The following is a 27,245-nucleotide window of genomic DNA, read 5'->3' as shown; positions in this document are numbered from 1 at the left end:
ATATCAGATCTAATCTTATGAATTTGGCAGTATATTCTTTTTGAAAGGAAATAAAGATGATATGCGATTATATAAAAAATGATTACGATTATCATTAACAATTATTATAATGAAAGTTGTATCTAGATCATGTGATTATTAATCATATCTTATTGGTTCTTTTCATCTATAGGAAATCAATTGTCATCTAGTCTGCCTGCTAGTCAAAAACATTTCCATGATTACCTTGGTAATCGAATCAAGGTATTGATAATTTGTTTTTCTGATTTCAAAACGGAAAAAGCAAAAACAAATATTGAGTGAAAATTGATTCTATTTTCGAGATTTAAAACAGAAAAACTGTAATTTTTCACTATTTTGATTCAAGAATGAAATATGTAAAAACGGGAAAACAGAAAAACGGTTAATTTCTCTGTTTTACTGTTTTTACATATTTTAATTTTCAGTTTTTCCTTTGAAAAACACAAAATTGAATTGAAATTTTTGTTTCCTTTTTCTATTTCGCGTTCACGAAACAGAAAATTGAATCGAAACTCTCATTTCCTTCTTCTGTTTTGCGTTCACGAAACAGAAAATTGAATTGAAATCTTGTTTCCTTTTCTGTTTCGCCTTCACGAAACAGACAATTGAGCGTGCCTTCTCATTTCCTTTTACCGTTTCAAATAGAGCTTTACCACTTTTCATATTTCTCCTTTTCTTTCTGTTTTGAATTTTCAGATTCTTATTCTATAAGTCTACTAGCATTTGTTTGCTTTGTCTGCATTTCACATTTTTACTTTTTAGTGTATCTTTTGTAGATATGCATATAAGTACTTGTGGTTATTTACTCCAATTTGTTTCATATTTTTCGTTTATTCTTGTAGGTTTTAAACAATTGATTTACTAAGTTTATTACATTCTGGTGGCCTATGGCTCACAAGCTAAGCTTCTTAGTAGGTCACCACGTTTCTTTGCCATATTATCTGATCCATGTTGCAATGTTCCATCATAATGTAGTTCATGTAGTATATATTTTATTCTGTAATTATTTACTTATGTTCTTTGCCCTTAACTTGTAATACAATGATTTAATGTTGCTGTTGTTGTTGGAATTAAAACAAGATAAAGATTCATTCATTCATTCAAAGTCTAATATGCTAGTAAAAACTGCCTTTACAGTTCAGCTATCATGATATTTCATGCACCTATTTATTTTCTATAAAATTTTGTATATTTGTGTATGTGCATAGTAATATAGATTATTTAAGTTTATAGAGAGATGTCTGATGTGCTCAGCACCTGTGCTTAACAGTGTGAAGTTATGTGCAGTTATAATCCACTGGCTTTCCTATAGATCTCTCAAGATCAAAGAGAGAATTTGAATGTACTCAGCAGTGTATATATATTATATAAGAAGTTTTATTTTACTTTCTACATGCATCTATGTAAAGTTAAACATACTATACCAACCACTGACCTTCCATCTAGATTCTCATGGTTCAAAAGTCTTATGTTCAGGTTGTACACTATGCACGAGTACAAGTGTGCTCAACAGTTTACCTATTAAATTTTTTGCACATGCACAGATCTAGGAGAATAGATTATTTTAAAGTTTAAAGAGATATGTCTGATCAGACTATCTTTAAATGTGCTCAATACACGGGCTCAACAGTTTATCTACCATTAAGTGATGTTGATTATCATTGTATTTGATTTTTTTTTCACCTGCAAGTATTCATGAAAGTAAGTCATGAAAGCTCTTGAAGTGATTAACTTGATATTTCAACCCATCTTCATTGAATCAAATCAAATAAAAAGTTAATTGCAAACTTACTCATCAGCTGTTTGTTTGTTTGCTTTGTTTGCTAAATTAAGCTCAAATATGCATAAACATACTAGAAAAAGGATTGCTGGGGCTGCTAAACTATCGCTGTACTTGCTTTTATAGGAGTCAATAGGATACTACAATACCAACTACAGACTACAGTTGATGTTACAAATTCTAAAACAGAGGAGGGAGAAAAAGAGAGTAACTCTTATATGAAATCAAAGAGAAAGAACCTGTAGGAAGTCTGGACACCATGATGTATCCACTAAATATTGATGACCAACAAAACAAACTATCTTTGGCACCCAGATAGGACAATTTAACAATTAATTCCTTACAGGCTCACATTAAGGAATTATCAATTCCAATATATTCTGTTGGTAAGAAGACCAAGTAACAAAGATAGAGTAATGGGTTGTTCTAATGACAAAGTAAAGGATGCCTCACCACAAGAGGAAGGATTGTTTGATACTCAAGATAAGAGATAAAACAATAAGGTCCTAGTAAAACGCAAAAGCTGCCACTGTTCCGAAGGAAATGAGACAATGGAATGCTTTGCTGAGAAAGTTGTTCGGTTAATAAGATTAGGCTGTGTTGTTGTTTTGGGGTGTTATATATTTAAATCATATTCTAAATGAAAATCAAAAGATACCGGTAATGATACTGTTTCCTATATTCTCATTCTCATTGAGAGCCTAAGCTGGGAGCAGATAAAAAGGATTGGTAGTCGCAATGATAAGGTTCACACCCAGTCTCTGAAGACTTCTTGGTGCAGGTTCTTTGATCTCCTTCACCAGTACTTGAGGCTAAATCAAGTTTTAAACTGGTGTATGTGTGGGAGATCCAGGGAGATGTACAGTTTAATAGAAAAGAAGTGTTTGCAGATAGACCAATGAACAGAATCTTCAGCAATAAAAGTGGCAGATTATTCCAGAGAATAAGGTTATACTGAAACTCATCTCTGGATTGAAAGGTCTACAAAAAAAAAAAACTTTATATTTTTTTATGAGACAAGAGTGGATCAATGACGATAAAATCATAACACTTGAATGCTCTATGTATTAGCATAGCAATAATGTAAGATTTTCAAAGCTAATTATGGTGTGGCAAATGATAATCGAGAAATGTTCATCAGTTTGAAGCAGATTTGCAGACAAGTACAATGCCAGATGGTTGTGGAGGTTGCTAAAACCAGACCATTGTAGCCACCTGCCCACCTTTAATACAACATGTTCATACAATACACAAGTTTTCTAGAGAGCTTTGTTTCATGGATGCATCAAGTAACAGATTGCACCAGTTGCAAAGATTTCTTGGTGCTCACACATTCATGCGTTAATGGACTAGCTATTGGAGTTCTAATAGCAACAGAAACAGATACTTATAATTAGCCAGAAAATACAAAAAAGCTTAGCAAATGATTGAGGTTCAAATTTTGACAACACTACTATACATATATATCATGAAGGTGCGAACTATAGTCTCAGCGGACGAGGTGCGCTGTTTTGAATGCGGAGAGGTTGGCCATCATAGCTGGAATTGCAAAAAGCCAGATCATCAAAGTCAGAGCAAGAGTCTCGGATAAAGGCAAAGTTGGCCCAAAATGCCAACCCAAAGGCTTAAAGCCACATTTCATGCAAACTGAGCCTAAAAATGTAGTGTTTGTTCCAGTACAGAAAACCCTCTCTTAAAGGCCTTCCCACCATGCCCAACCTGACAGTCCTCGGGAGGTTTCCGAAGCGAAGTGTCAATGATACGGGCATATACGGCTGACATACTCAAAATACCAAACACAAAACCTTCATACAAATTTGGAATCATTGACATTGAAATCGCATCATTTGAAAGTAGTATGTGTGTCAGGAATTTTTCAACACCAACATGGTCATGACTCATAAGAAAGCAGCAATTTCATGAGGATTTTTGTTACAATCAGAATACTTATCTAGGATGCACTGAATAGGGCAAAGTGGAGGGAGGGGGTACGGGCAATTGCTGCAAGTGTGAGGTGAATCCGGTCACCCCCGTTCACTGGGACAAAACCGGATTTAAAACTTTGAATTGATAGTGGTGATGATGATATATGATGGCCTCGTGACATTTTAAAATGGTATACTTACATTGGTAGGAGTGCAGATCCATTGAGGTGCAGGCACCTTTTGTATTGTATGTATCTATCAATTTATTAAAGTACCCTATGTGGCATGAAATGTGAAATCTCTAAACAGAGAAAATTAAATAATTTAATGCCCTATCAAATTTCTTATCTAAAACATGTAATTGTGTACACAGTCTAAAAAGACTAAAACACTTGATAATTCATAAATAATTTTCATGATGAACAAACGTTAACATTGCATTGCTCCAATAAATGGTTCAATGTGGATAACAAAATATTTCAAGCTACCCCAAGTGGCGATTGCTGCTGTTCTTTATCCTCATCAAGCAGCAGCTTTGAGTAAGTTGAATGATCTTATTGAGAAGAATCTCAAGGCCAGTACCGCAGAGAATAAGGTAAAACAAGATAGAGAGGTACGGCCTTCTCCTTTGGTGTTTAAGCTGAGGGTAATTTTTTAAGAGGATGGCTTTCACAATGAGACATAAGATGGACACTTATTTCATGGAGCCTTATGTCATTGTCGACATCACCAATGAGGGTGATGTCTATAACATTCGCCCACTCCATGTTGGGAAAGTAAAGACTGTCAACGGGAAGCTTTTGATAGCTGATCCACAGAATTGTGACTTGTCAGATAGCCATCCGAATTATATTTGTAAACCAAATGACAAAATTTATGTCTATCCACTGAGAATGAAACTGATGAATCCAATAGTGATGATAAAGGTAATGACAAATACTATTAAGCTATGTTTTGAATTTTCAATTGGACGGGGGAAGGTACGTTAATGTCTACGATTTTTGGTTTTCAGCTGGATTTTTTATGAGGTTTCAATTTGCATGATTGTGAGACTGATGGTCAATATGATTCAACAACTATTCAAATAAATATATTCATGGAAAATAATTAAATTGCTTTCCCACTGGTAGCCTCCTGGACATCTGTTTTAAAAATGGATCTTCTCCAGTTGAGTTATACCCTATACGATCTTCTAACATGCACAAACAATGAAAACAGAATTGGGGAGAGAAATATTGTTGATCGAAATACAAATGGCATGCAAATATAACTGAATTTAATATTATGTCCTCAATTATGTCCATTACTTACTAAAGATATAAAATTCTTGTGTAAGTAACCTTTGATCTCATTCTGTCACATTAAGCAGTATTGAAAGGTGACATTTCTAGATTGCAACACGTAATTTCTCTCCCAAGGAACAAAAAATTAAATTAACAGCAACTTCAGCCAAGGCCTTCATACTTTGATGACCACTAACACAGATTTGACTGTGTGGGTAAAAGATGAAGCAGGATCCAGAAAGAATCTGGTCTTATGAATTGGTTTACACAGAAGTCGATTCCTGCAGATCCCAGGGTCATCTATCTGTGACATCACGATTCCTAAAACATCTCCTTTCATCATCATCATCTCTCCTCCTACCTGATAGATAACCATTATAGAACTCCTTGGCTGTCATCTATGAGGCGCCGAATGTACCAATATTATATAGAACAATTATTTGTTATATAATCATTATTTATTAAATAATAACTATTATTTATATATAATTTACATTTTATTTGTAAATAACTACTATTATATAAAATATCATTTCTAATTATTTATATATAATTCCAAGTAATACTTCATTATTTGTAAATAATAATAGTTCGACATTCCATTATTTATAAATAATGATTATTTGTTTTTCATTATTTATAAATAATGATTATTTGTTTTTCATTATTTATAAATAATGATTATCTGTTTTTCATTATTTACAAATAATGATTATTTGTTTTTCATTATTTATAAATAATGATTATTTGTTTTTCATTATTTATAAATAATGATTATTTGTTTTTCATTATTTACAAATAATGATTATTTGTTTTTCATTATTTATAAATAATGATTATTTGTTTTTCATTATTTATAAATAATGATAATTGGTTTTTCATTATTTATAAATAATGATTATTTGTTTTTCATTATTTACAAATAATGATTATTTGTTTTTCATTATTTACAAATAATGATTATTTGTTTTTCATTATTTATAAATAATGATTATTTGTTTTTCATTATTTATAAATAATTTGTTGAGTTTTCCATTATTTATAAATAATGATTATTTGTTTTTCATTATTTATAAATAATTTGTTGAGTTTTCCATTATTTATAAATAATGATTATTTGTTAAATAATGAAAACGTCTACTTCATTATTTATAAATAATTTTTTCGAGTGCACCATTATTCTCATTATTTATAAATAATCATTATTTAATGTTCGAGTTTTCCATTATTTATAAATAAAGATTATTTGTTAAATAATGAAATATCTACTTCATTATTTATAAATAATAATTTTGTTTCAATATCCCATTAATCATTATTTATAAACAATTTTTACAGTTTGCCATTATATACAAATAATCATTATTTATATACAAATAACCATTATTTATTGAATAATGCCATTATTTATTAAATAATGCCATTATTTATTAAATAATGGAAAACTCGCTATAACATGCAAATGTGGGACCGCCCATGATATGAATATTCATGATGCGATTTCCTTTTTCGTGATTTTTCTTCACAAATTTTTGTCCATTTCCTCTTCATAATGACATTTCTTGAAGCAATTTTCTAGGGATATGGTCTGATTGTAATATTCTTCATTTTCTATATAACTTCGTCTTCGTAGAAATATCAAAAAGTGTAATTTTATACGATTTTTCCTACAGTTCACAATCCCCATAGGCGCGCGTGTACGGTAGGGACAACCGGTGAATTGACGGAGTGCTCTTCATCGAAATACTACGTTGGTTGGTCCCCGGAAGTGGCGGGCGGAATTTAGCCCGAATCCTCGATGGAAGTCGATCAAGTGCATATGAGCTGAGAGAGTGAAATATCAGTGTACTTGTACAGGCCCTTCTACTTTTTATAAATATTTCTTGTTGCTTTTTTTGTTAAGTTAATTTTTCCTGGTGTAGAGATAAGTTTCAGTTCTAATAGTGCACTTCAAATACATTTTGGAGTGTCTGTTTGAGGCGTTTGGGGCGATTTCACCCCGGCTGGCCCCAAAATGCTCGCAACGACAATACGGGGGCATGATGACCCCTAAATTTTTAAAAACTTATTTTTCTATTGAAAATTATCTCAAAATTCACCAAAAGTGTGCACGAAAGCCTTCGTATTTCACTTTTAAAACTCCAAAAAGTGCCCAAATGACAAGCTTGGTCGCTTCGCTGTGTCGCATTCAACTTGAGAACGTTTACGCGTCTGCTTCGATATATCCCCCCCCCCTCCTCCAAAAGAAATTCTGTATACGGCCATGCTCTAAAGAGCCTGGCACATTAATTGATTTATGTATACTTTCATTTTCATTATTTTTATCTCATTATCAACATGGCCTTACGCAGAATTTTTTCCAGGGGGGCCGGGGCCGGAGCATGACGCGCGTAAACTTTCTCAAAAAAATCTTGAAAGCGAGACAGCCACGGGACCAAGCTCAAATGACAAGCTTGGTCGCTTCGCTTTTTCAAGATTTTTATGAGAAACTTTACGCGCGTCCTAGCTGCTCCCCCCCCCCCCCCCCCCGGTAAAAATTCTGTGTAAGGCCATGATGATAATGTGATAAAAATAATGAAAATGAAAAGTACATATAAATCAATGTGCCATATGCTCTTTTGAGCATGGCCGTTCACAGAATTTCTTTCGGGGGGTGGGGGCAGACGCGCGTAAACGTTCTCAAGTTGAAAGCGAGACAGCGAAGCGACCAAGCTTGTCATTTGGGCTTGGTCCCGTGGCTGTCTCGCTTTCAAGATTTTTTTGAGAAAGTTTACGCGCGTCATGCTCCGGCCCCGGCCCCCCTGGAAAAAATTCTGCGTAAGCTAGCCATGTTGATAATGAGATAAAAATAATGAAAATGAAAGTATACATAAATCAATGTGCCAGGCTCTTTAGAGCATGGCCGTATACAGAATTTCTTTCGGAGGAGGGGGGGGGGATATATCGAAGCAGACGCGTAAACGTTCTCAAGTTGAATGCGACACAGCGAAGCGACCAAGCTTGTCATTTGGGCACTTTTTGGAGTTTTAAAAGTGAAATACGAAGGCTTTCGTGCACACTTTTGGTGAATTTTGAGATAATTTTCAATAGAAAAATAAGTTTTTAAAAATTTAGGGGTCATCATGCATGCCCCCGTATTGTCGTTGCGAGCATTTTGGGGCCAGCCGGGGTGCAGTCAGTCCGCAGCCCGTCCGAAAGTGCTCTATTTTATTCAGCGGTATGCATAGCCGTCCGTGGTTATGCATACGTAATGAGCTGTGAAGACGAACTTTCCGATCGGTGTTTTTTGCTCTTAGAATCGTTTATTCGTCACAAAATTGGTCTTATTTTATAGATAAAACTTTGAAATTTCTGATCAGCTAAATAAAATGCACATTTAATGTATTTTGAAGACCGATATTTAGCTTAGAAAAAATGATTTTTTTCAAGAAAAATATGTGAATAAACAGAGCGAATTTTTGCATCGAAATCACACTTGCGTCAAATTGATATTATAATCAATATAAAGCGTAGACATTCTTCTTTACGACTGAAAAAGAATTATGAAATTTCATGATGTAGCAAAGTCAGGAACCACAAAAAACCACGGCAATGTCCATCGCGAAATGATTGGAATTGCAGTAGAATTGCCGACGCGTTCTGATTGGTCAACAGCGGCGCACAGACTTACAACATATTATATAGCTTAAAAAACCCGGAAGTAGTACGAAATAGATCGATGGCGAATTGCGTAAGCGCTATGTTTTGAAGTGTGCAAGGACCCTGGTTCGAACCCGCCGGACTCTGGTTTTTTTTTTTTTTTTTTTTTTTTTTGGGGGGGGGGTTGATGGGGATATGTTTATGCTTTTTCTTTAAATCATATTCCTTCATCGTTCCTACCCAGCTTTATTCTCTTTTTACTTTCATATGAAGTTCTATTTAGGCCTGTATTTATTAAATCATGGACCTATTAATAGCTCTATGATTAATTCTTACTTCTTCTTAATCCCTGCTTTTGATTTTCAAGTTCTTGATTACACTTATTTGGGCAGGGGTGGGAAGGGAAGTGAGTTAAAGGTCAAGTGCACATCAACAAAAAAGTATTTGAATAAATACAGAAATTTCCTTGTTTAAACACAAAACAGTTATATACACAAAACAATGGTATGCAAATAGAGTTGATTATGTCACTCACATCACATTACTTTTTAAATTTTTGTTGCATTTTTATTATATAAATTTTAGCAAATTTGATCTAAAAAATCTTTCTCGAATCACAATAGGTTACATTTATGGAAACTATGAATGTTAATGGAGGAATTAAAATCCCTCTTAAAATTTGTTAATGAAAATTAAAATAAAATATACATGTCATGTACATGTATCAAACAAAAAAATACACAAGAAATTAGAGTGCGTGTGACATAATCGGTTCTGTAATTTGCACATTGACCAAGATGAGCATATAATTGTTTTATAAAATTAGGCAAATTTCTCAATGTCAAAATAGTAATTTTTTTGAATTTTGAATCATAGTTTTTATGAAATTTTCTGCAATACTTTATTTTTCTTTAAATTCAAATTAATTATTTGGTGGTGTGGACTTCTCCTTTACTCTTTGCTTGGAATAGGGAATACACATTAATATTTATCCACAAACAAAATTGTCTAAACATATGCAAATCAGTAATTGGACACATGCTCACTTTCCTTTCATCCAGGCCACTCCCTCACATCCACCAGGTTTACAGTCTTCTAACAAAAATTATGAATTAAATATATAACCATCACACCATAGCTCCATGATCACACACCATTCATACAGTGCTTCACAACAAATATTTCACTTCTGTTCATATATGCAATAATTACTGTGGAAAACAAAAACAAGGCGTAACCACATTCAAATACCGTTTAAAAGGACAAATATATTATACCTTTCGAAAAAAAAAATTGTGAACATACATGGCACTTAACCTTCAGCACATTAGATAACATATAACAGAGTTGCTTGAGAACAAAATATAATTATGGGGCATTGCTAGAAACTTATGTTCAATTGCAAATCAACTGCATGTTTGTGTTTTATCAAAGGACTTACCCTTAATTTTGGAATGTGTGATTGAGTAGAAAGTTTCTTGCAATGCATTAAAAATGTTCTTTGGTTTTGAATTGTGAATTTTTATTTTTGTCAAGCTGTATTCCTGTCCAAGTCAGTATTCTTAGTCCTCCCCAAAACTGTGCTCTAATTTTTGTTTCCAATATCGATAAAGATCAATTTTCTGTTGTATCATTATCAATATCAGTCCAAAATTTGCAAACGAAAAAAGGGCTTTGTACAAATCATGGTCTGACCATTATAGTACATGATGGAATCTCCCAGAATGAAGTAGCAAGCAGAGACCAGAGTCAGCATGTATGCAGATCTGTGTGTAGAAGAGACAAAAAGAGAGAAATAGTCTAAATTATTCAAAGTATGAATTATGTTACATGTAAGTCAATTAAGAGACTAACTAAGTACTGTCTGTGACAGCCACAATTTTTTTTTTGAACAAAATGTTTTATAAATACTACTGAGTACGGTAGTACCAGACTTTTACTTTGACTTTAAACTGTTTATAGTTTCTAGAGTAGACTGTCTGAGCTAATCATCATTTAATTCTTAACCGCAGCCTGGGGCAAAAATCATCATGGGGCTCAACTTCGACTAATTAAGAAAAAAAGGTTAACAATTTTCAACATAAATCAAGAAATATCTCAATCTATAAAAACTTGATGGAATTCGGAAACCTGATAATCATTGAATAAAACTTTAGAAGGGATCTACTTATTAAGCTTCGTTTATATTAAGTCTTAATTTAAAAAAAAACAAGTCCACCGTCCACAGTCAATGCGAGCCATCTGCCATCATTACAGAAGTTTCAATGTATGGGACCAAAGGCGAAATTCTACCAACCCGCGACGAACGTAATTTTGGCATTATTTCGCGCCATCGTGGAGTGAACGAGAAGGTTACTTCCGGGTAAAACGTAAATTTCTTGATTTTTAGGGTATCATTTTCTCTAAAATAAAAATATAAGGTGAGTTTGCGTCAAGTTGGTTCTGACATATTTTGAACAGTGACTTTTCTTCTTTCTAAAAAACCCCGATCAAAACAATTTGGTTATGTAGCAAAGTCAGGAACCAAAAGTGAAATTCCGACTACAAAATCGCAGTTAAAATATTACTAAAATAAGCATCAATTAAAGAGGTAAAAATGGTAGGTTGAAAATGTCGAAATATGGAAAATTATATACCAAAATGTAGATGAAGGTATTGAGAATAACTTACCACAATTCGTTTCGACGTAAACTGAAGTTAGCGACCAGTACAGAGCTATAACTTCAGCCCCTCCAATTCAGTGGGAAAATCAAGCCAAATTGATCGCACGTTTTTCTTCGGAGACCGCTAGAGGGCCGCTGAATAAATCTCCGTCAATATGCTCATTATCGCGCGAGCTGCGGTCTGACTGGGGTGAAATCGCCCCAAACGCCTTAAACAGACACTCCAAAATGTATTTGAAGTGCACTATTAGAACTGAAACTTATCTCTACACCAGGAAAAATTAACTTAACAAAAAAAGCAACAAGAAATATTTATAAAAAGTAGAAGGGCCTGTACAAGTACACTGATATTTCACTCTCTCAGCTCATATGCACTTGATCGACTTCCATCGAGGATTCGGGCTAAATTCCGCCCGCCACTTCCGGGGACCAACCAACGTAGTATTTCGATGAAGAGCACTCCGTCAATTCACCGGTTGTCCCTACCGTACACGCGCGCCTATGGGGATTGTGAACTGTAGGAAAAATCGTATAAAATTACACTTTTTGATATTTCTACGAAGACGAAGTTATATAGAAAATGAAGAATATTACAATCAGACCATATCCCTAGAAAATTGCTTCAAGAAATGTCATTATGAAGAGGAAATGGACAAAAATTTGTGAAGAAAAATCACGAAAAAGGAAATCGCATCATGAATATTCATATCATGGGCGGTCCCACATTTGCATGTTATAGCGAGTTTTCCATTATTTAATAAATAATGGCATTATTTAATAAATAATGGCATTATTTAATAAATAATGGCATTATTTAATAAATAATGGTTATTTGTATATAAATAATGATTATTTGTATATAATGGCAAACTGTAAAAATTGTTTATAAATAATGATTAATGGGATATTGAAACAAAATTATTATTTATAAATAATGAAGTAGATATTTCATTATTTAACAAATAATCTTTATTTATAAATAATGGAAAACTCGAACATTAAATAATGATTATTTATAAATAATGAGAATAATGGTGCACTCGAAAAAATTATTTATAAATAATGAAGTAGACGTTTTCATTATTTAACAAATAATCATTATTTATAAATAATGGAAAACTCAACAAATTATTTATAAATAATGAAAAACAAATAATCATTATTTATAAATAAAGAAAAACAAATAATCATTATTTGTAAATAATGAAAAACAAATAATCATTATTTATAAATAATGAAAAACCAATTATCATTATTTATAAATAATGAAAAACAAATAATCATTATTTACAAATAATGAAAAACAAATAATCATTATTTGTAAATAATGAAAAACAAATAATCATTATTTATAAATAATGAAAAACAAATAATCATTATTTATAAATAATGAAAAACAAATAATCATTATTTGTAAATAATGAAAAACAAATAATCATTATTTATAAATAATGAAAAACAAATAATCATTATTTATAAATAATGAAAAACAAATAATCATTATTTATAAATAATGGAATGTCGAACTATTATTATTTACAAATAATGAAGTATTACTTGGAATTATATATAAATAATTAGAAATGATATTTTATATAATAGTAGTTATTTACAAATAAAATGTAAATTATATATAAATAATAGTTATTATTTAATAAATAATGATTATATAACAAATAATTGTTCTATATAATATTGGTACATTCGGCGCCTCATAGTCATCCTCTTACGACCGATCGGAGAGATGGAGCGGAATCCAACCCAGCCATCCTATTACAGAGATAAATAAATAATAAATATAAATTTACCACAATGTCGGAACATTTTAAGACTGTAAAACAAACCAAGGTAAACAACTATCAATGAAGTTCTTTGGAAACAAAATATTACAAAAGATATAGGATTATAACAATAGAAAGCTTCAAATTTTCAAAAGGATGCCAGATGTGAACAGGTGCGATAACAACACAGGCATACATGGTGTCATGCTAATCAGTAGCATAATGCAGCTCAGCACGTCAATGATGAAATAATTCCTCAATTTACATTGGACAGCAAAATCTGCCACCTTAACATTATTCAGGATAATTAGTAACCAGCGAAACTGGAAGGATAAGGAAAGATTAAGAGTCCAAAGATACTTTGCTTTGACAAAACCACATCTTATCCATCGTTAAAACTATCTTGCTCATAAAAATAAACACAACACAGATTTTATGGTTCGTTGAATATTTATTTGTCTTTATTTGTTAAATCTGACTAATAAGAACATTACTATGCTTCAATATAAGTATTATAACAACGAGCGCACTGACATTAAATTCTGTCTGAGGGACTTGTTAATGATTGATGCCTTGCCAGAGGACACTAGGACATTTAGTTCCAAACCTTTTTCCACACTCTTACCCTCTGAGGTCACTTATCCACCAATGTTGTATTCACTCACCTTACAGCGAACATAGATGATGTTGTTATTCTTGTTGAAAGAAATAAAACCTGGCTCAACCACATCAGAAAGTGACAGACCTGGATGAACATGGAAAAAGATATCAATAATGTTATCCCCATATAAAATTACCTACCCCCTCCCCCCTAAGAGAGGAACAAATATTGAACACTGAGTTTTCTTTTCTTTAGACATTTGCAATGCAAAATTTTTCTAAATATTCATTTTCCACAATTATTAATTGCCATGGATTTAATCTTTTAAAAGATGAAATGTGTATTTTGGTCAGTTTAGTGTGTCTAAATTATAGTTTCATGGTATGCATATTATTGAAGAAAAAAAAAAGTTTTATTCTCTTAACAAGCTTATCTTATGCCAGATTGAAAATATGAACATTGCATTGGCCAATACAGAAAATTTGTTAAAGAATTGTGAATCCAGAAAGATTAATATAAAAATGCAATCATATATTGTGCCTTTATACAATGGTGATACAATGAATTGAAAATGGAAAGAAGCACCTTCATCACACTGACTACATAAAATGTTTGAAAATCTATAATATCCATCGATATATAGTACAAAGTCAATTACAAATGGATTCAGTTATTTATCAAGTCTTTTATTTTACCGAACTCACTATATCACATGCTTATGTATGATTTAATTATCAGTCTTTTCTGTATTATTTACAATGTATCTCTTCACTTGTCACATTTAAATTGTATTCATTTATATGTTTGGAATTATTTGAACATGTTAATTTATCATTGATTTATGAATAAAATGCAGAAACTCCTGCAAAAAACAAGTCTTCACCTGAGCAATCATGAGAATGTACCATTTGTTCCAGTCTCATTTCTTCACTTCCAAATAAACTCTTTAGAGGCATCTGTAAGGAATTAAATGAATACAAACTGTAAGTATAATGTCAACATGCAATACAGAGGTTTCATAATGTGTTCATAGTTTGAAAACTCATTCACTTGTTTACACATCATACATTTGACACAAAAAAATTGTCCCAAACAACCCTGTCTGAACTTATATGAGGACAGTGGTTTTTTTTTTAAATTTTATATGAACTAATGACACTTTTTTTAATTACCTTGCCACTAGGTCACCAGGGGTGTTTCACAAATATTTAAGAGAAATTAAGTCTGACTAAAAATTAAGACGTATCACCGCCTTGATCAAATCATGCTTAATAGGATGTCTGCTACTGCTTATTAATCAGTAATCAATAAAATTATGCATTGAAAATCATGTGCACAAGTATGACTTAAGAAAGCCATATGATAGTTTTGGATATTGTCAAATTTATAATCATTCAATCCACTTTTCAGAAATCTAAGTTATTCCTTGGAATAATGACAAATCTTAAAACAAAAAACAGCTTTGTCTTTGCTTGTTTACAATATTAAGCAAAAGCTTAAGCAAAATATTTCTTTGAAATGTTAGTAATCAATTGATATCAATATTGACAAACTTGTATTTTGTACCAAGATAAGTATCTACTGAGCACACCAGCAAGTGGCATCGGCACTTGCAGCAGGGTGCTATTGTGTTTCTATTCAATTGATGTCCATGGTCACAGGAGACTCAGAATGCAAAGCAACTGAAGTGGTGTCTACACCAGCTGTACATATATTATCATAAGGTAATGTATTTGGTGAATACTTTGCTTCTTGATCATCACCTACCTCTTGTCCGATGGCCCTGAACAACCTGTCTATCTCCTGGGGCGTAGCTTCCCAGTCTATCCAGGCTAAGGCAGGTGGTATCTTTGGTCCTGGTAATCAATCACAATCATGAATATTACTATGTAATGGATTACTTGAGACAGGAGCCCTATATAAAAATGAGCTCTGATTGATCAAATCAATTACACATATGGAATGGCATCGATTTCATTATTTTTGTTTCAAATCTAACATGTATATATATGCATCCCTCCCTTTGTATAATATACATGTAGGAGCATGCAGATTGGTAATAACAACTGACGCTGCACAAGTTTTTGTAATATCCCATAAGATGGTATTACTGTTACTGTTTTTGTTTTTTACACTTGAGATAGATCAATCACCACTCTAGGTAAGACAGGGAACCATACAAAAGTTACAATTACATGTAATTCTTTTGGTACATTCTTTCATAATTGACAGCACTTGTAGTCTACCATTAATTACCAATTAAATTTCCATGTATATGCCTCCATTCTGATATTGTAAAATTAAAAAAAGTTCAACATATGTATTTTCAACTCAGTATCATTTTTTTAACAGGTTAATAGCTTTTAGTAAAATTAATAATCAGGTTGTCAAATCACTGAACTGTTCTGATTACAAACAAATAAACTGGCTATAATGGCAATGTATAACATATTACAATCATCATTCATAAGATTTATGGATTTGTAATATACTCACCCAAGGTAATTCCATCTTTCTTCTGAGGTATCTCGTTTGCAATAAACTCAGGTAAATTGTGGAGGACTTCTATCAACTGTAATCCAAAATGGGTACAACAACATGCAACAAAAAAAAGGATAAATTATTTAAATTCAATACCTTAATGGAGTAAGGATGGGTAATCCTCATCACATTGTGAATCAGATTTTACTACCTAAAGAGTAAACAATTATGCAATTTCAATTAATTTAAATTTAAAAAAAGAAGTCTCAGATAAATTCTCATTAAATTGTCTCATGATTTTTTTTTCAACTCCCAGGAGGGAAAAGGGTGCTATCAGTAGCAATCTTAGCAATTGATAACCTTTGCCTTGATGCTGTTCTTTGTTAAAATTCCTCTTTCATGGTAAGGAGTATCATCATCCAAGAAGTTTAAGTCATTATTCATGAAAACTGTCAATAAAAATCAAAATGTCTTAGCAAAATTCATCTTTCATGTCAATAATCCAATTAATATGATACAATAATGAAAAACTATTTATAGATAGTGATCACTGATATTAAAAAGACATCTAATTCTAATATATATTTCTTGCAAATATGATACTTAATTTTTCTCCAAACATGATAATTTTGAAAACATACCATTTCTGAGCCCCTTTTGGCAAGAACATTTGTAAGACTCTCTGTAGTACTGTTGCATGGAACATCATATTGCCTCTGAATTAAAATAGGTCCAACATCAAACCTGGATTAAAAGACATGAAATAAAAAATATGAAGCAAAATAGCATAAAAAATAGGGGGAAAAGAGGGAATAGATTGACAAGATTTGCTACTCACATGAAACCAACTAGCACATTTTCTGAACATGGTGGTGACATAGTGAGACTAAAAAAGCAGGTTTCATTGAAAGAAAAAAAATTTGATACAAATCCATAAGATTTTTTTTAAAGTTTGATCCATTAACAATTATCTAAATGATAAATGAATTCTGTCACCAGTTGTGAGATATCAGATAGTCTTGTAGAAAATTGATTTCAACAGCCAAGCTACTGCAAGCTATTCTTCTTTCTACTAGACATCTTCAAATGGATACAAGAAAAATTAACTATTTATGATCATTCCCATCACCAGAGTTAACATCAGGTAAAAAGTTATGTTTAGTGAGAAATTACCATTTCCCTTCAAATATGACAAGATTACTTTCTTATCTGCTTGGAGGGATTCTCATAATAGATATTCCAGTGACTTCATCACCATTGAATATCCCTCAGTCTTAGCAATACTAATATACAGTAGGACTAGACTCCTTTCTTACCTGTTTGGGAGGATTCTCATAATAGATACTCCAGTGACTTCATCACCATTGAGTATTGTATGCTGGATAGGTGCACCTCCCCTCCATCTAGGCAAGAGACTGGGATGAACATTCAGTATACCTCTAACAAAAATCATTAAAAAGGGATAACTGTTAATCTATCAAATCATTTATCCATTCACAATTTCATTAAAGAGGGAAAATGACATGAAAGAAAAAATAAATCCTTCTTGCAAGTTGACGAATATGAAGTTCACTTACATCAAAATAAGATGTTACAGGGAAATCATCATTTCATTTGTAATTAAATTGTTATAAGTCTTCCATTATTTCATGAACAGGTGATATGTATAAACTTTAATATAGGTTGGGTGGATGTTTAAAGTTATGTTATTCCATCACCTTTATCCATAAGATTTCTTTTAATCTCAAAGATTATATGTCAAATTAAATTAAACATAAGTTGAAATTCTAGCATAAAACATAACCTAAGTTTCAAAGGGTACAGAGATAAGATGCATTTGCTGACTTTCATTCCACCTGCATAATACTGATACATATTATTGTGCACTTAAGTTACCATTAAATTTGACTCATTTTTTTCTCACTTTCCAAATTTGAAGAAACGTTTGCACTTTTAAAATCCCACTTCACTGCTCATGACATCACTTCCCCCTTCTCTAATCAGATTTAGATAAAAATCAATTAACTGTATCAATCCCTTTATCAAAATTCTTCGTTACGACACTCAATAAATTTGTATACTGTACTGCCGTCTTTATGAGAATTACATTCTGGTTACTTATAAGGAGTCTCCATTTATACCTACATACAACACCATCGCTATCCCTGAAGAGATAACAGGAAAATACACCCACTTAGGTAACCATAGATACTTACAGAGGGAAGCTTTTCATTAGCCACTCTGGTAATAGATGACCAAAAGAAACAACAATGCCAACATCAAAACCAGAGACGTTATTATCCAAAGGCCATTGGTGACAGGTGAGTTGGTGATCCTGACAAAACTCCCACACCGGAGACGGTTTCCTGGTCCTACCTCGCCGTTTGATAAACTGTAATAGTAATAAAAATCAAGAAGTATGTTAGCTTTCCCTTTCATATTTGTTTTCAAAAATCATTTCTACAAAACAAAATACAAAAAAGTTAATGCATGACTTTAAAATTTATCCGAATATAAAGTTGAAATACTGAGAGCCCTAAGTTTTCCTGATGTTTTCAGCAATAACAACTGTGCTTTTAAACAATCTTGTTACATAGTGACCATAAATGGTATACTGCAGACTAGTGCAAATGCAAATCAATGTAAGCATATATTCCAATTTTTTTTATATAAAACATAATTATGGTTTGCTATAATTCAGTTGTAAGCAGAATAAATAACTTAAACATTTTTAATTTGTAAACAAATTTTCAGCATTACTCCCATTTAAGATCGCATGCTCGATCTGTAATTAAAATCATAAGTCAGAAAAAATTGGAACCAGAGGGATTCGAACCTGCCATTTACTGCTTGCCGGGCAGCGACTCAACCACCAGGCTATTCTGGTTCACGGCAAAGTCACAATGAACTGGAATACGGAAGGCCTCGATCCTCTTCTTTCTGACTCATTAATATGAAAATACAGTCCGCCGTGGACAATAGATAGTAAAATTGTTTACAAATTATCATTACCGGCTATTAAAGCCTCATTATTTATTAAACACTGTTAGTCTACCCATTTAAGAGATAGGAAGATACACCATTTCCATGATACATCCAACATGTATAAAAATGGATCTTAAAAAAGGATTTAAAAAATTATTTCTCATAGCAAGCATCCTAAAAAAAGCTTTCAATGATTAAACAATAGTAATAACTATGAAAATTTATACCATCTTATCTAGAGATAATTCTTCATGCAAATATAAACATTTTAATTCTAAATACTTACTGTGCTTTGTGGAACTACAACTTCTAGCTTGTTAATCAAGAGTCCTTTCTGTCTACATTAAAACAAAGCAAAAAAATTGAAAGAAATTACGCTCTGATTGGATTCTGATTTTCAAGCAGAAATGCTGTTATCATGTTAAGAGGTCTTTCTGTGTTGATATTATTCAAGCTCAATTAAATCTTTATTTATTAATTTAACATGCCCAACAAGACAAACACAGTTGCCTCATTTGTCTAAAGAAACCTACCCTTTTGAGATATATCATGGTGTACATGCATGTGAAAAATAAATAAAGATATCTATGCTTCTTCTGATTTCTAATTCTTCCATATTAACGAGCTGATCAAGGACTACATAACAAAATAACTATACTTTCTTGAAAGCAACTTTGTAAACAGAGATATCATCTTGGGATATAGATAGCAAATCGTATACTCTGAAATAGTTTTGCTGTACGGAATTTATTCAGGTAAATAAGACAAAAAATCAAGTAATAATGATGGTTAAAGTTTTGAGTATTTAATCCTTCTTTCTAATCCTATCAATGTTTAAAATTCCAAACCAAATCTATATAAAGAAAAAATATATTTCTTACCTTGATTCTTCCATCATTTGCAGATGAGGAATTGAGAAATGGTCAGTGCCAAAGAACATCACGTTCCATCTTTTCATCTGGTCTGAATGACCCTGTCCATGACACTGTCTCTCAATGATGATAACATTCATGTTTATGTCATTATTAAGTCTAAATCCTTTGTGATGGTGACATCTTCGTAAAAAGCTCGAGAAAGGGCCTCTTTTCATCATCAACCATAGCATCTTGATAAATCAGCTGGTGACGTTACTGTTGTAACTCACTTGATATGTCCTTTCTAGTTTGGCTCATTACTTGATCATGACAAAAGAGAAGAGAAAAATTATAATCTCAACATGCAGCCTTTCAGATAAAAATCCCTGTATTGTGTGTAAAGTGAATGGGTGCACAGACATGGGGCACCATTTTTTTGTTCAATCTGAAAATACTGCCCAAGGTTTTTCAAAGAAAATCTTATCTCCTAGATCTAGATCTATTTATCCCAAATGTTTGTGATATTTTTGGCACACTTACTCATAAGAATACATTATAAGGAACATTATCAACTGAAATTTTCTATGGAATAAAAAGAAATTCAGGATTAATCTTAGAGTTAAAGGGGAATCCAACCCAAATAAAAACTTGTTTTTATAAGGAAAAGAAAAATCAGACAAGTTGATAGGTGAAAGTTTGAACAATATTGGACAAAGAACAAGAAAGTTGTGAATTTTTAAAAGTTGTAAAATATTGGTAATCACTATACCCATGGAGACTTCAAATTGGCCGCATATGGGATGTCATAGTGATGTAAGGCAAGGACTACTCTTCCATGTACCCCCAATACATATTATGGCTAAAATGTCATTTTTCCCAAAAGTTTTATTTCAAATTATATTTTTCTTTCATGAGGACATAAAACGATATACTACCTGGGTTATAATTTAGATTACTGCCCCAGGGGAATTGGTACTTAGGAGAAAACCACAAATCCCTGATAATAAAGTACATGGCCTATGGGAAAGTTGTCCTTGCCCTTTGTCATAATTTACTTACCCAGTTGCCAATTTGAAATCTACATAGTATTAGTGATCTCAATTTTAAAGCAGCTATAACTTTCTTATTGCTTGTTCGATTTCTTTCAAACTTTCACCATTCTGTTTAATTTATTTTTCTCCTTCCCAACACAACATTTTATGGGCAAGGCTGGATTCCCCTTTAAATTTTAGGTGCGCAGACATGCCTCCCCTCATCATACAGACATGTGGCCCCTTCATATCCCAATTCGCGAGTTGTTAACACTTGTTAGTTGTTCACTGTTACCACCCTGCCTGTGGGGAATCTAAATGTAGATCAATGCAGTGTACAACACACATTTTAAAAATTCACTAAAATGCCACTTTTGTAACCAATACAGTTGCAATCTATTTTTCATTAGTAACGTGGGGATCATTTTTTAATTCACCGAAGCGCTAAAAAAAAAAAAAAAAAAAAAAAAAAAAAAAAAAAAAAAAAATCAATTTTTTGGCATGTTTTTGTGCAGGCCCTCTATTGGTGAAAATGAAAGTTCAAGATAATTGTCATTTCTCAATCTCTATTTTCAATTTCGATTAAATAATTAAAAAACTTCAATTTACTTAGTCTTAAGAATCAAGTGAGATCTTAACCTACATACACTACCACTACCAGTCACGATTCTTTGACTACCTGTTTCAACCAGAGAACTGTAGTGTCAAACTACCCTTTTTGAGGATACTCTAAATCCGGATTAATTAAATCGAATATTCGAGTAAATTGTCATTGGAATCGAACCGTAACGAGTTATAATTTCTGCTTAAATATAATAATCGAAATTATTGCATTAGCCTTAGGATCAGTATTAATGAAATTGTAGAGTCCTTGATTTGCAACTGTTATATTTGATCAGTTCCACAGAATTGTTAATAATTATGTTTTTGATTTGAAAAGTGGAGCTATATTGTTAGAAGAATGCACGAATACCGGTGTTAGTCATTTTTAGTGATACGGCGGGCAACACCCACTTTATACGTCCATTGACACACTTGAAATAGCAGCCGACAAGACCGTTTGCCAGTGGGCGCTATACGTGTTGGCGTTGGCATAGCCATGTCTTAGACGGTTTATATATGGTACGTAGCAATTAATTATAACTCGCATTATAGCATTATTGTAGCGAAAGTAAGGTAATCGATTAGAATATATAGTAAATTAAATTTTGTGCAATTTTCCTCATGATTATGTACAACGTTGGTACAGATTGGATTTTGGGCGTGGCGTTAATTTTGCCGCGGTATTGATCATGTGACTTTAATTCTTCATGAAAAGTTAATCATAGATGAATGTTTACCTTGTGCGAGAAAAGCATGATTTATTTGATTATGTTTAATTTATTCTTATCATGTTGAGGTTTTCAGGAATATAATCTGATCAACTGATATTTTGATGCTTCTAGACATTTGAAGCAGGTTACTATTGTTTGGATATTCAACCGAACACATTTGAGAGTTGATAATCTTTAATCGTAGCTTAAATAATTTTGGGGCTATGTTTATTGAGTTTGTTCTTTTTAAAATCGTATATTAGAGGATTTATGTATTTTTGTCCAAATAGGGCATGCTGACGTGGCTTTGTAAACGACGCCATGTTTAGGGCGTGGCTTATATAATGGAGATGTCTAATCTTATATACACCACCTAGGGTGAGTTAATATTAATATAGCTACATGTTAGTTAATTATATCACATACATAACTTTGTTCCCTTTTTGATGTGAGTTTATATATTGGCGTTGTCTATCTACAGCATTTACTTTAACAGTTTTACGTGCTGTGTAGGTGTTATTCCAGACGGTTATGGATTTATTATATACAGTTTCTATTCTTGATTCTGCGATATATACGATATATTGATAGTTATTATTAAAACATTATTCCTGAATATATACAATGTGAAGCACATATAAATATCATCTTTTTACTACTACGTGTATTCTAAATTTGATGCTTTACGGATATTAGTAGTTATTTACCATTCAATCAAGTGCATAGACAATTAACCTAACTTCACAACTATAATTAACAAAATATCAGGTGATAAATGATGTGACTGTTGCATTGTATTATTTATATTTGTGCTCAGTAATACTGATTATTACTTATGATACTACTGTATGCTTATTCAATGCAGGGATCTGTTGTATACTAATAAAGAAATACATTCCACACTAGTCACCGTCTCCCGACTCCGATTTGTTGGCTCGAAAGGGGTGTCGGATCAGCGACAACCAAAGAACAATAGATTTGGTCCACTGAATGTTATGATCATTTGGCTTTTTTAGTCTTATTACAAAACCTACACGTATTACATCTTCTTCTTCAACACTCATAGATAATATATTCACAAATTGTGTACGAGATGCTTTTGAAAGTGGTATTTTCTGCTCAGACTTGTCTGATCATATGCCAATATTCAGCATCAATAAAGAGCCGGCTGTTATCTCTGTCAAAACGAGTAGTGAGGTCTACAAGCGTTTGATTACAGATAAAAAGATAGAAAGTTTTAGACAAGATCTCTTTATTTTTGATTGGTCATTTCTTTACACATTGACAAATGCAGATGAGTCTTATTATCATTATTTGTCTATCTTTTCTCGGTTGTATGATATTCATTTCCCCATCGTTAAACTGAATAAGAAACGCAAATGTAGAAAACCATGGATTACTAATAGTCTCTTAAAATCTATTAATCATAAATATAAATTATACTGTACGTACATTAAATGTAAAAATGAGAGAAATAAAAAGAAGTATCTTGCTTATAAGAATGCGTTGACAATTCTAGTTCGGAAAAGCAAAAAAGATTATTACGACAATGTTTTTAAAAATACACAGAAGGATATTAGGAAGACTTGGGTTCACATAAATGAGCTGCTTGGAAGAGGGAAAAGGGATCTTATACCAGATGAAATGAATCATGGTGAAAATTTACTCACTACAGATCTGCAGAAAGTTGAGTATTTTAATAAATATTTTATTAATTTGCCTGAAAATATCAGTAAAGAAATTCCAGAAGCCCAAACATCTTTCAAAGATTACATGCCAAGGCAAAATTATGCATCCTCTCTATTTCTGAGACCAACATCAGTTTATGAAATCACAAGGCTGGTGTCCTCATTGAAGGCTTCTAAATCAAGTGGTTCAGATGACATTTCCCCTAAAGTTATCAAAGGTTGCATTCATGTCATTGCTGAACCACTGTGTCATGTTTTCAATAAGTCAATATCTCAAGGTATTGTTCCTATTAAGTAAAAAATCGCTAAAATCGTTCCTGTCTACAAAAAGAGTGATCGTAAATGCATTGAAAATTATAGCCCAATTGCTTTGTTGCCTATCTTCTCAAAGATCTTAGAGAAAATAATGTACAAAAGATTGAATGATTATTTGCTGCATTATGATATCATGACACCACATCAATTTGGCTTCAGGAAAAATTGCTCTACTAGCATGGGTGTATTAAACTTGGTTAACACGATTATCACTGCTATGAATGATGGAAAATTTTGCCTTGGTGCATTCCTTGATTTAAGTAAAGCCTTTGACACCATTGATCACAGTATACTCTTAATGAAACTTGAATATTATGGCATTCGTGGGATGGCTTTAAACTGGTTTAAAAGCTATCTAGAAAACCGGTCACAATTTGTAGTTATCAACGGTGTCAGCTCAGAATATAGAAATATTAAATTTGGAGTACCGCAAGGATCGGTTCTTGGTCCGCTGCTTTTTCTAATTTATATTTATGATATTGTTGATTCTTCCAAATTGCTTACATATTCTTTATATGCTGATGACACCTGTTTATTACTTTCTCATAAGAACTTGCAAAGTCTTATTCGGGAGGTAAATACTGAAATTTGTCATGTTTTTGCCTGGTTTTCTTGTAATAAGCTGTTACTGAATACAAGTAAAACAAAATGTGTTTTATTTAGAACAAAGGGAAAGAGGGTCATTGATAATATAGATCCAATAATAATTGGTGGTCGACAAATTGAATTCAGCTCAAGTGTGCAATTTCTTGGTGTCACAGTTGATGAATACTTGTCATGGAATTATCACCTTAATAATGTATGTTCTAAAGTATCTCGTAATGTTGGTGTGATATCAAAAGTAAGATATTTCTTACCTCAATGAACATTGGTTTCTTTATATAATGCTCTAATTGTGCCACATTTAATGTATTGCAATATTGCTTGGGGGAATACATATAGGACTCATGTACGTAAACTACAAGTTCTTTAAAAGAAAGCTATAAGATATGTAACAAATTCAAATTATCTGGCTCCAAGTTCCCCGCTTTTTTTGCAGTTGAATATGTTACCATTTAATGAAATGATCTCGCTGAACTGTGTTATTTTCATGTATAAATACCAATCCCTGCATTGTTCTTTTTTACAAGAAACTTTTGTGGTTAATTCTAAGATTCATAATTATAACACACGTCAGAGACATCTTATTCACCAACCCTTTGCTAGAATTAATGCTACATTGAAATCCTTCAGAACAATTTGCGTTTAAGAATGGAATGTGTCCTGCTGATATAAGAAGTAGCAGTACCGTCTCGGTTTAAGAAATTATGTCATAAATACCTACTTGATAAATTTAAAGGTCAAGTCCACCCAAGAAAAATGTTGATTTTAATAAATATAGAAAAATCAAACTAGCATAACGCTGAAAATTTCATCAAAATCGGATGTAAAATAAGAAAGTTATGGCATTTTAAAGTTTCACTTATTTTTCACAAAACAGTGATTTGCACAACTCAGTGACATGCAAATGAGACGGTCAATGATGTCCGTCACTCACTATTTCTTTTGTTTTTTATTGTTCGAATTATACAATATTACATTTTTTGCAGATTTGACAATAGGGACCAACTTGACTGAATCATATAGTTTTAAGCAATGCCAGTTCCACATGTTCATGGAGAGATCAAGCGTTGTTTCACATGACAATGAGGATAAAATTAGAATATTTCACATTTCATGTAATAGAATACAAAAGAAATAGTGAGTGGATGATGTCATCAGTCTCCTCATTTGCATACCGACCAGGATGTGCGTATAACTGTTTTGTGAACTTAAGAAAAACTTTAAAATGTCATAACTTTCTTATTTTACATCCGATTTTGATAAAGTTTTCAGTGTTTTGCTTGTTGGATTTTTCTCTTTTTATTCAAATCAACTTTTTGTTGGGGTGGACTTGTCCTTTAAGACCAGTTGTTAATGTTAGTTGCACCTGGGGGTGACATGTTTGGAGTGTGAACGTGTGTGTTTGTCTGTGTGAGTGTGTGTGTGCTTGCGTGTGGGTAATGTTCCTGTTGTGATCTTTAAAATTCCTTGTATTTTTTTTTCTTCTCATAGTTATTCCATGTTTGAGTAAAATATCATAGGCAGGGGCCCCTGATTACAAGTTGGCTTCTTTGGGGTCCCAAACCTGTCATTTGTTTCAGTTCTTTATAATGTAACCATTTATTTTGTTTGTACTTTGTTCTCCTTTGACCGGTTTGAATAAATTCAATTCAATTCAATGATGTAATATGATGTAATGATTTTTGTAATAATATATGGAAATGACAGCTCAGTCGGTGTAAAAAAATCAAGCATTTGTCCCGACGTCCCCCAAAACATGCAAAAAATCTTATTTCACCACACGTCAGGGAACAGTAACAGAGAACAAGTTTATATCAGACATTTTACCTTGTTCATTGAATGAGTGATCGTTAATAAACGCGAACGTAACTAAAGTTAGTGAAAACCAACCATTACTAACACCAAAACCAGCACGTGGGACAATAGTAACAGTACTAAAACTCTATGGCTATGGTCTAAAAGTTAATGCTAAGAAACTAACTAAAAACGGTCTGAATAATCTATCTCATGTTTCCATTCGCCACAGAGTCTTGTATTTATCATTCTGTCATGCCATAGATACATACCTGTGTCCCTCTTCCTATGTCATGTTTCGAGAAGTTCACATTTCACGTCACAGATTGATCCCAAGCATTGCGAGCAGCCCATACGATCATCCACAAAATACACCATTCTCCCTCCCGGCCCCCCCGCAGCCGCTCCGGTCCCCAGCCCCAGGCCTGCTAAAAAAAAAAACTTTCTCTGATTATTCCCATTTTTAAGCATATAAGTTGGTTCATCTT

The 27,245-nt window shown here is 32.5% G+C and overlaps 1 protein-coding gene across 1 annotated transcript; it reads right to left on the bottom strand.

Annotated features, from left to right (window-relative positions):
- Positions 1-865: 865 nt before the first annotated feature.
- LOC129256455 (methionyl-tRNA formyltransferase, mitochondrial-like) lies at positions 866-27,130 on the bottom strand. The gene is made up of 12 exons (XM_054894652.2): positions 27,030-27,130; positions 20,041-20,333; positions 19,446-19,497; positions 18,391-18,566; positions 17,491-17,613; positions 16,816-16,918; positions 16,190-16,265; positions 15,461-15,549; positions 14,577-14,649; positions 13,758-13,837; positions 13,035-13,081; positions 866-5,408 (listed from the first exon to the last, which is right to left on the bottom strand). The coding sequence occupies exons 2-12, from the start codon at positions 20,262-20,264 to the stop codon at positions 5,306-5,308; spliced, it is 1,146 nt and encodes a 381-aa protein (XP_054750627.2). The 5' UTR covers positions 20,265-20,333; positions 27,030-27,130; the 3' UTR covers positions 866-5,305.
- Positions 27,131-27,245: the final 115 nt, after the last annotated feature.

This window comes from Lytechinus pictus, chromosome 3, assembly GCF_037042905.1.
Source record: "Lytechinus pictus isolate F3 Inbred chromosome 3, Lp3.0, whole genome shotgun sequence".
Classification (NCBI taxonomy): Eukaryota; Metazoa; Echinodermata; class Echinoidea; order Temnopleuroida; family Toxopneustidae; genus Lytechinus; species Lytechinus pictus.
The sequence above is the reverse complement of the archived record's forward strand: the minus strand, read 5'-3'. Positions and strand labels throughout refer to the sequence as shown.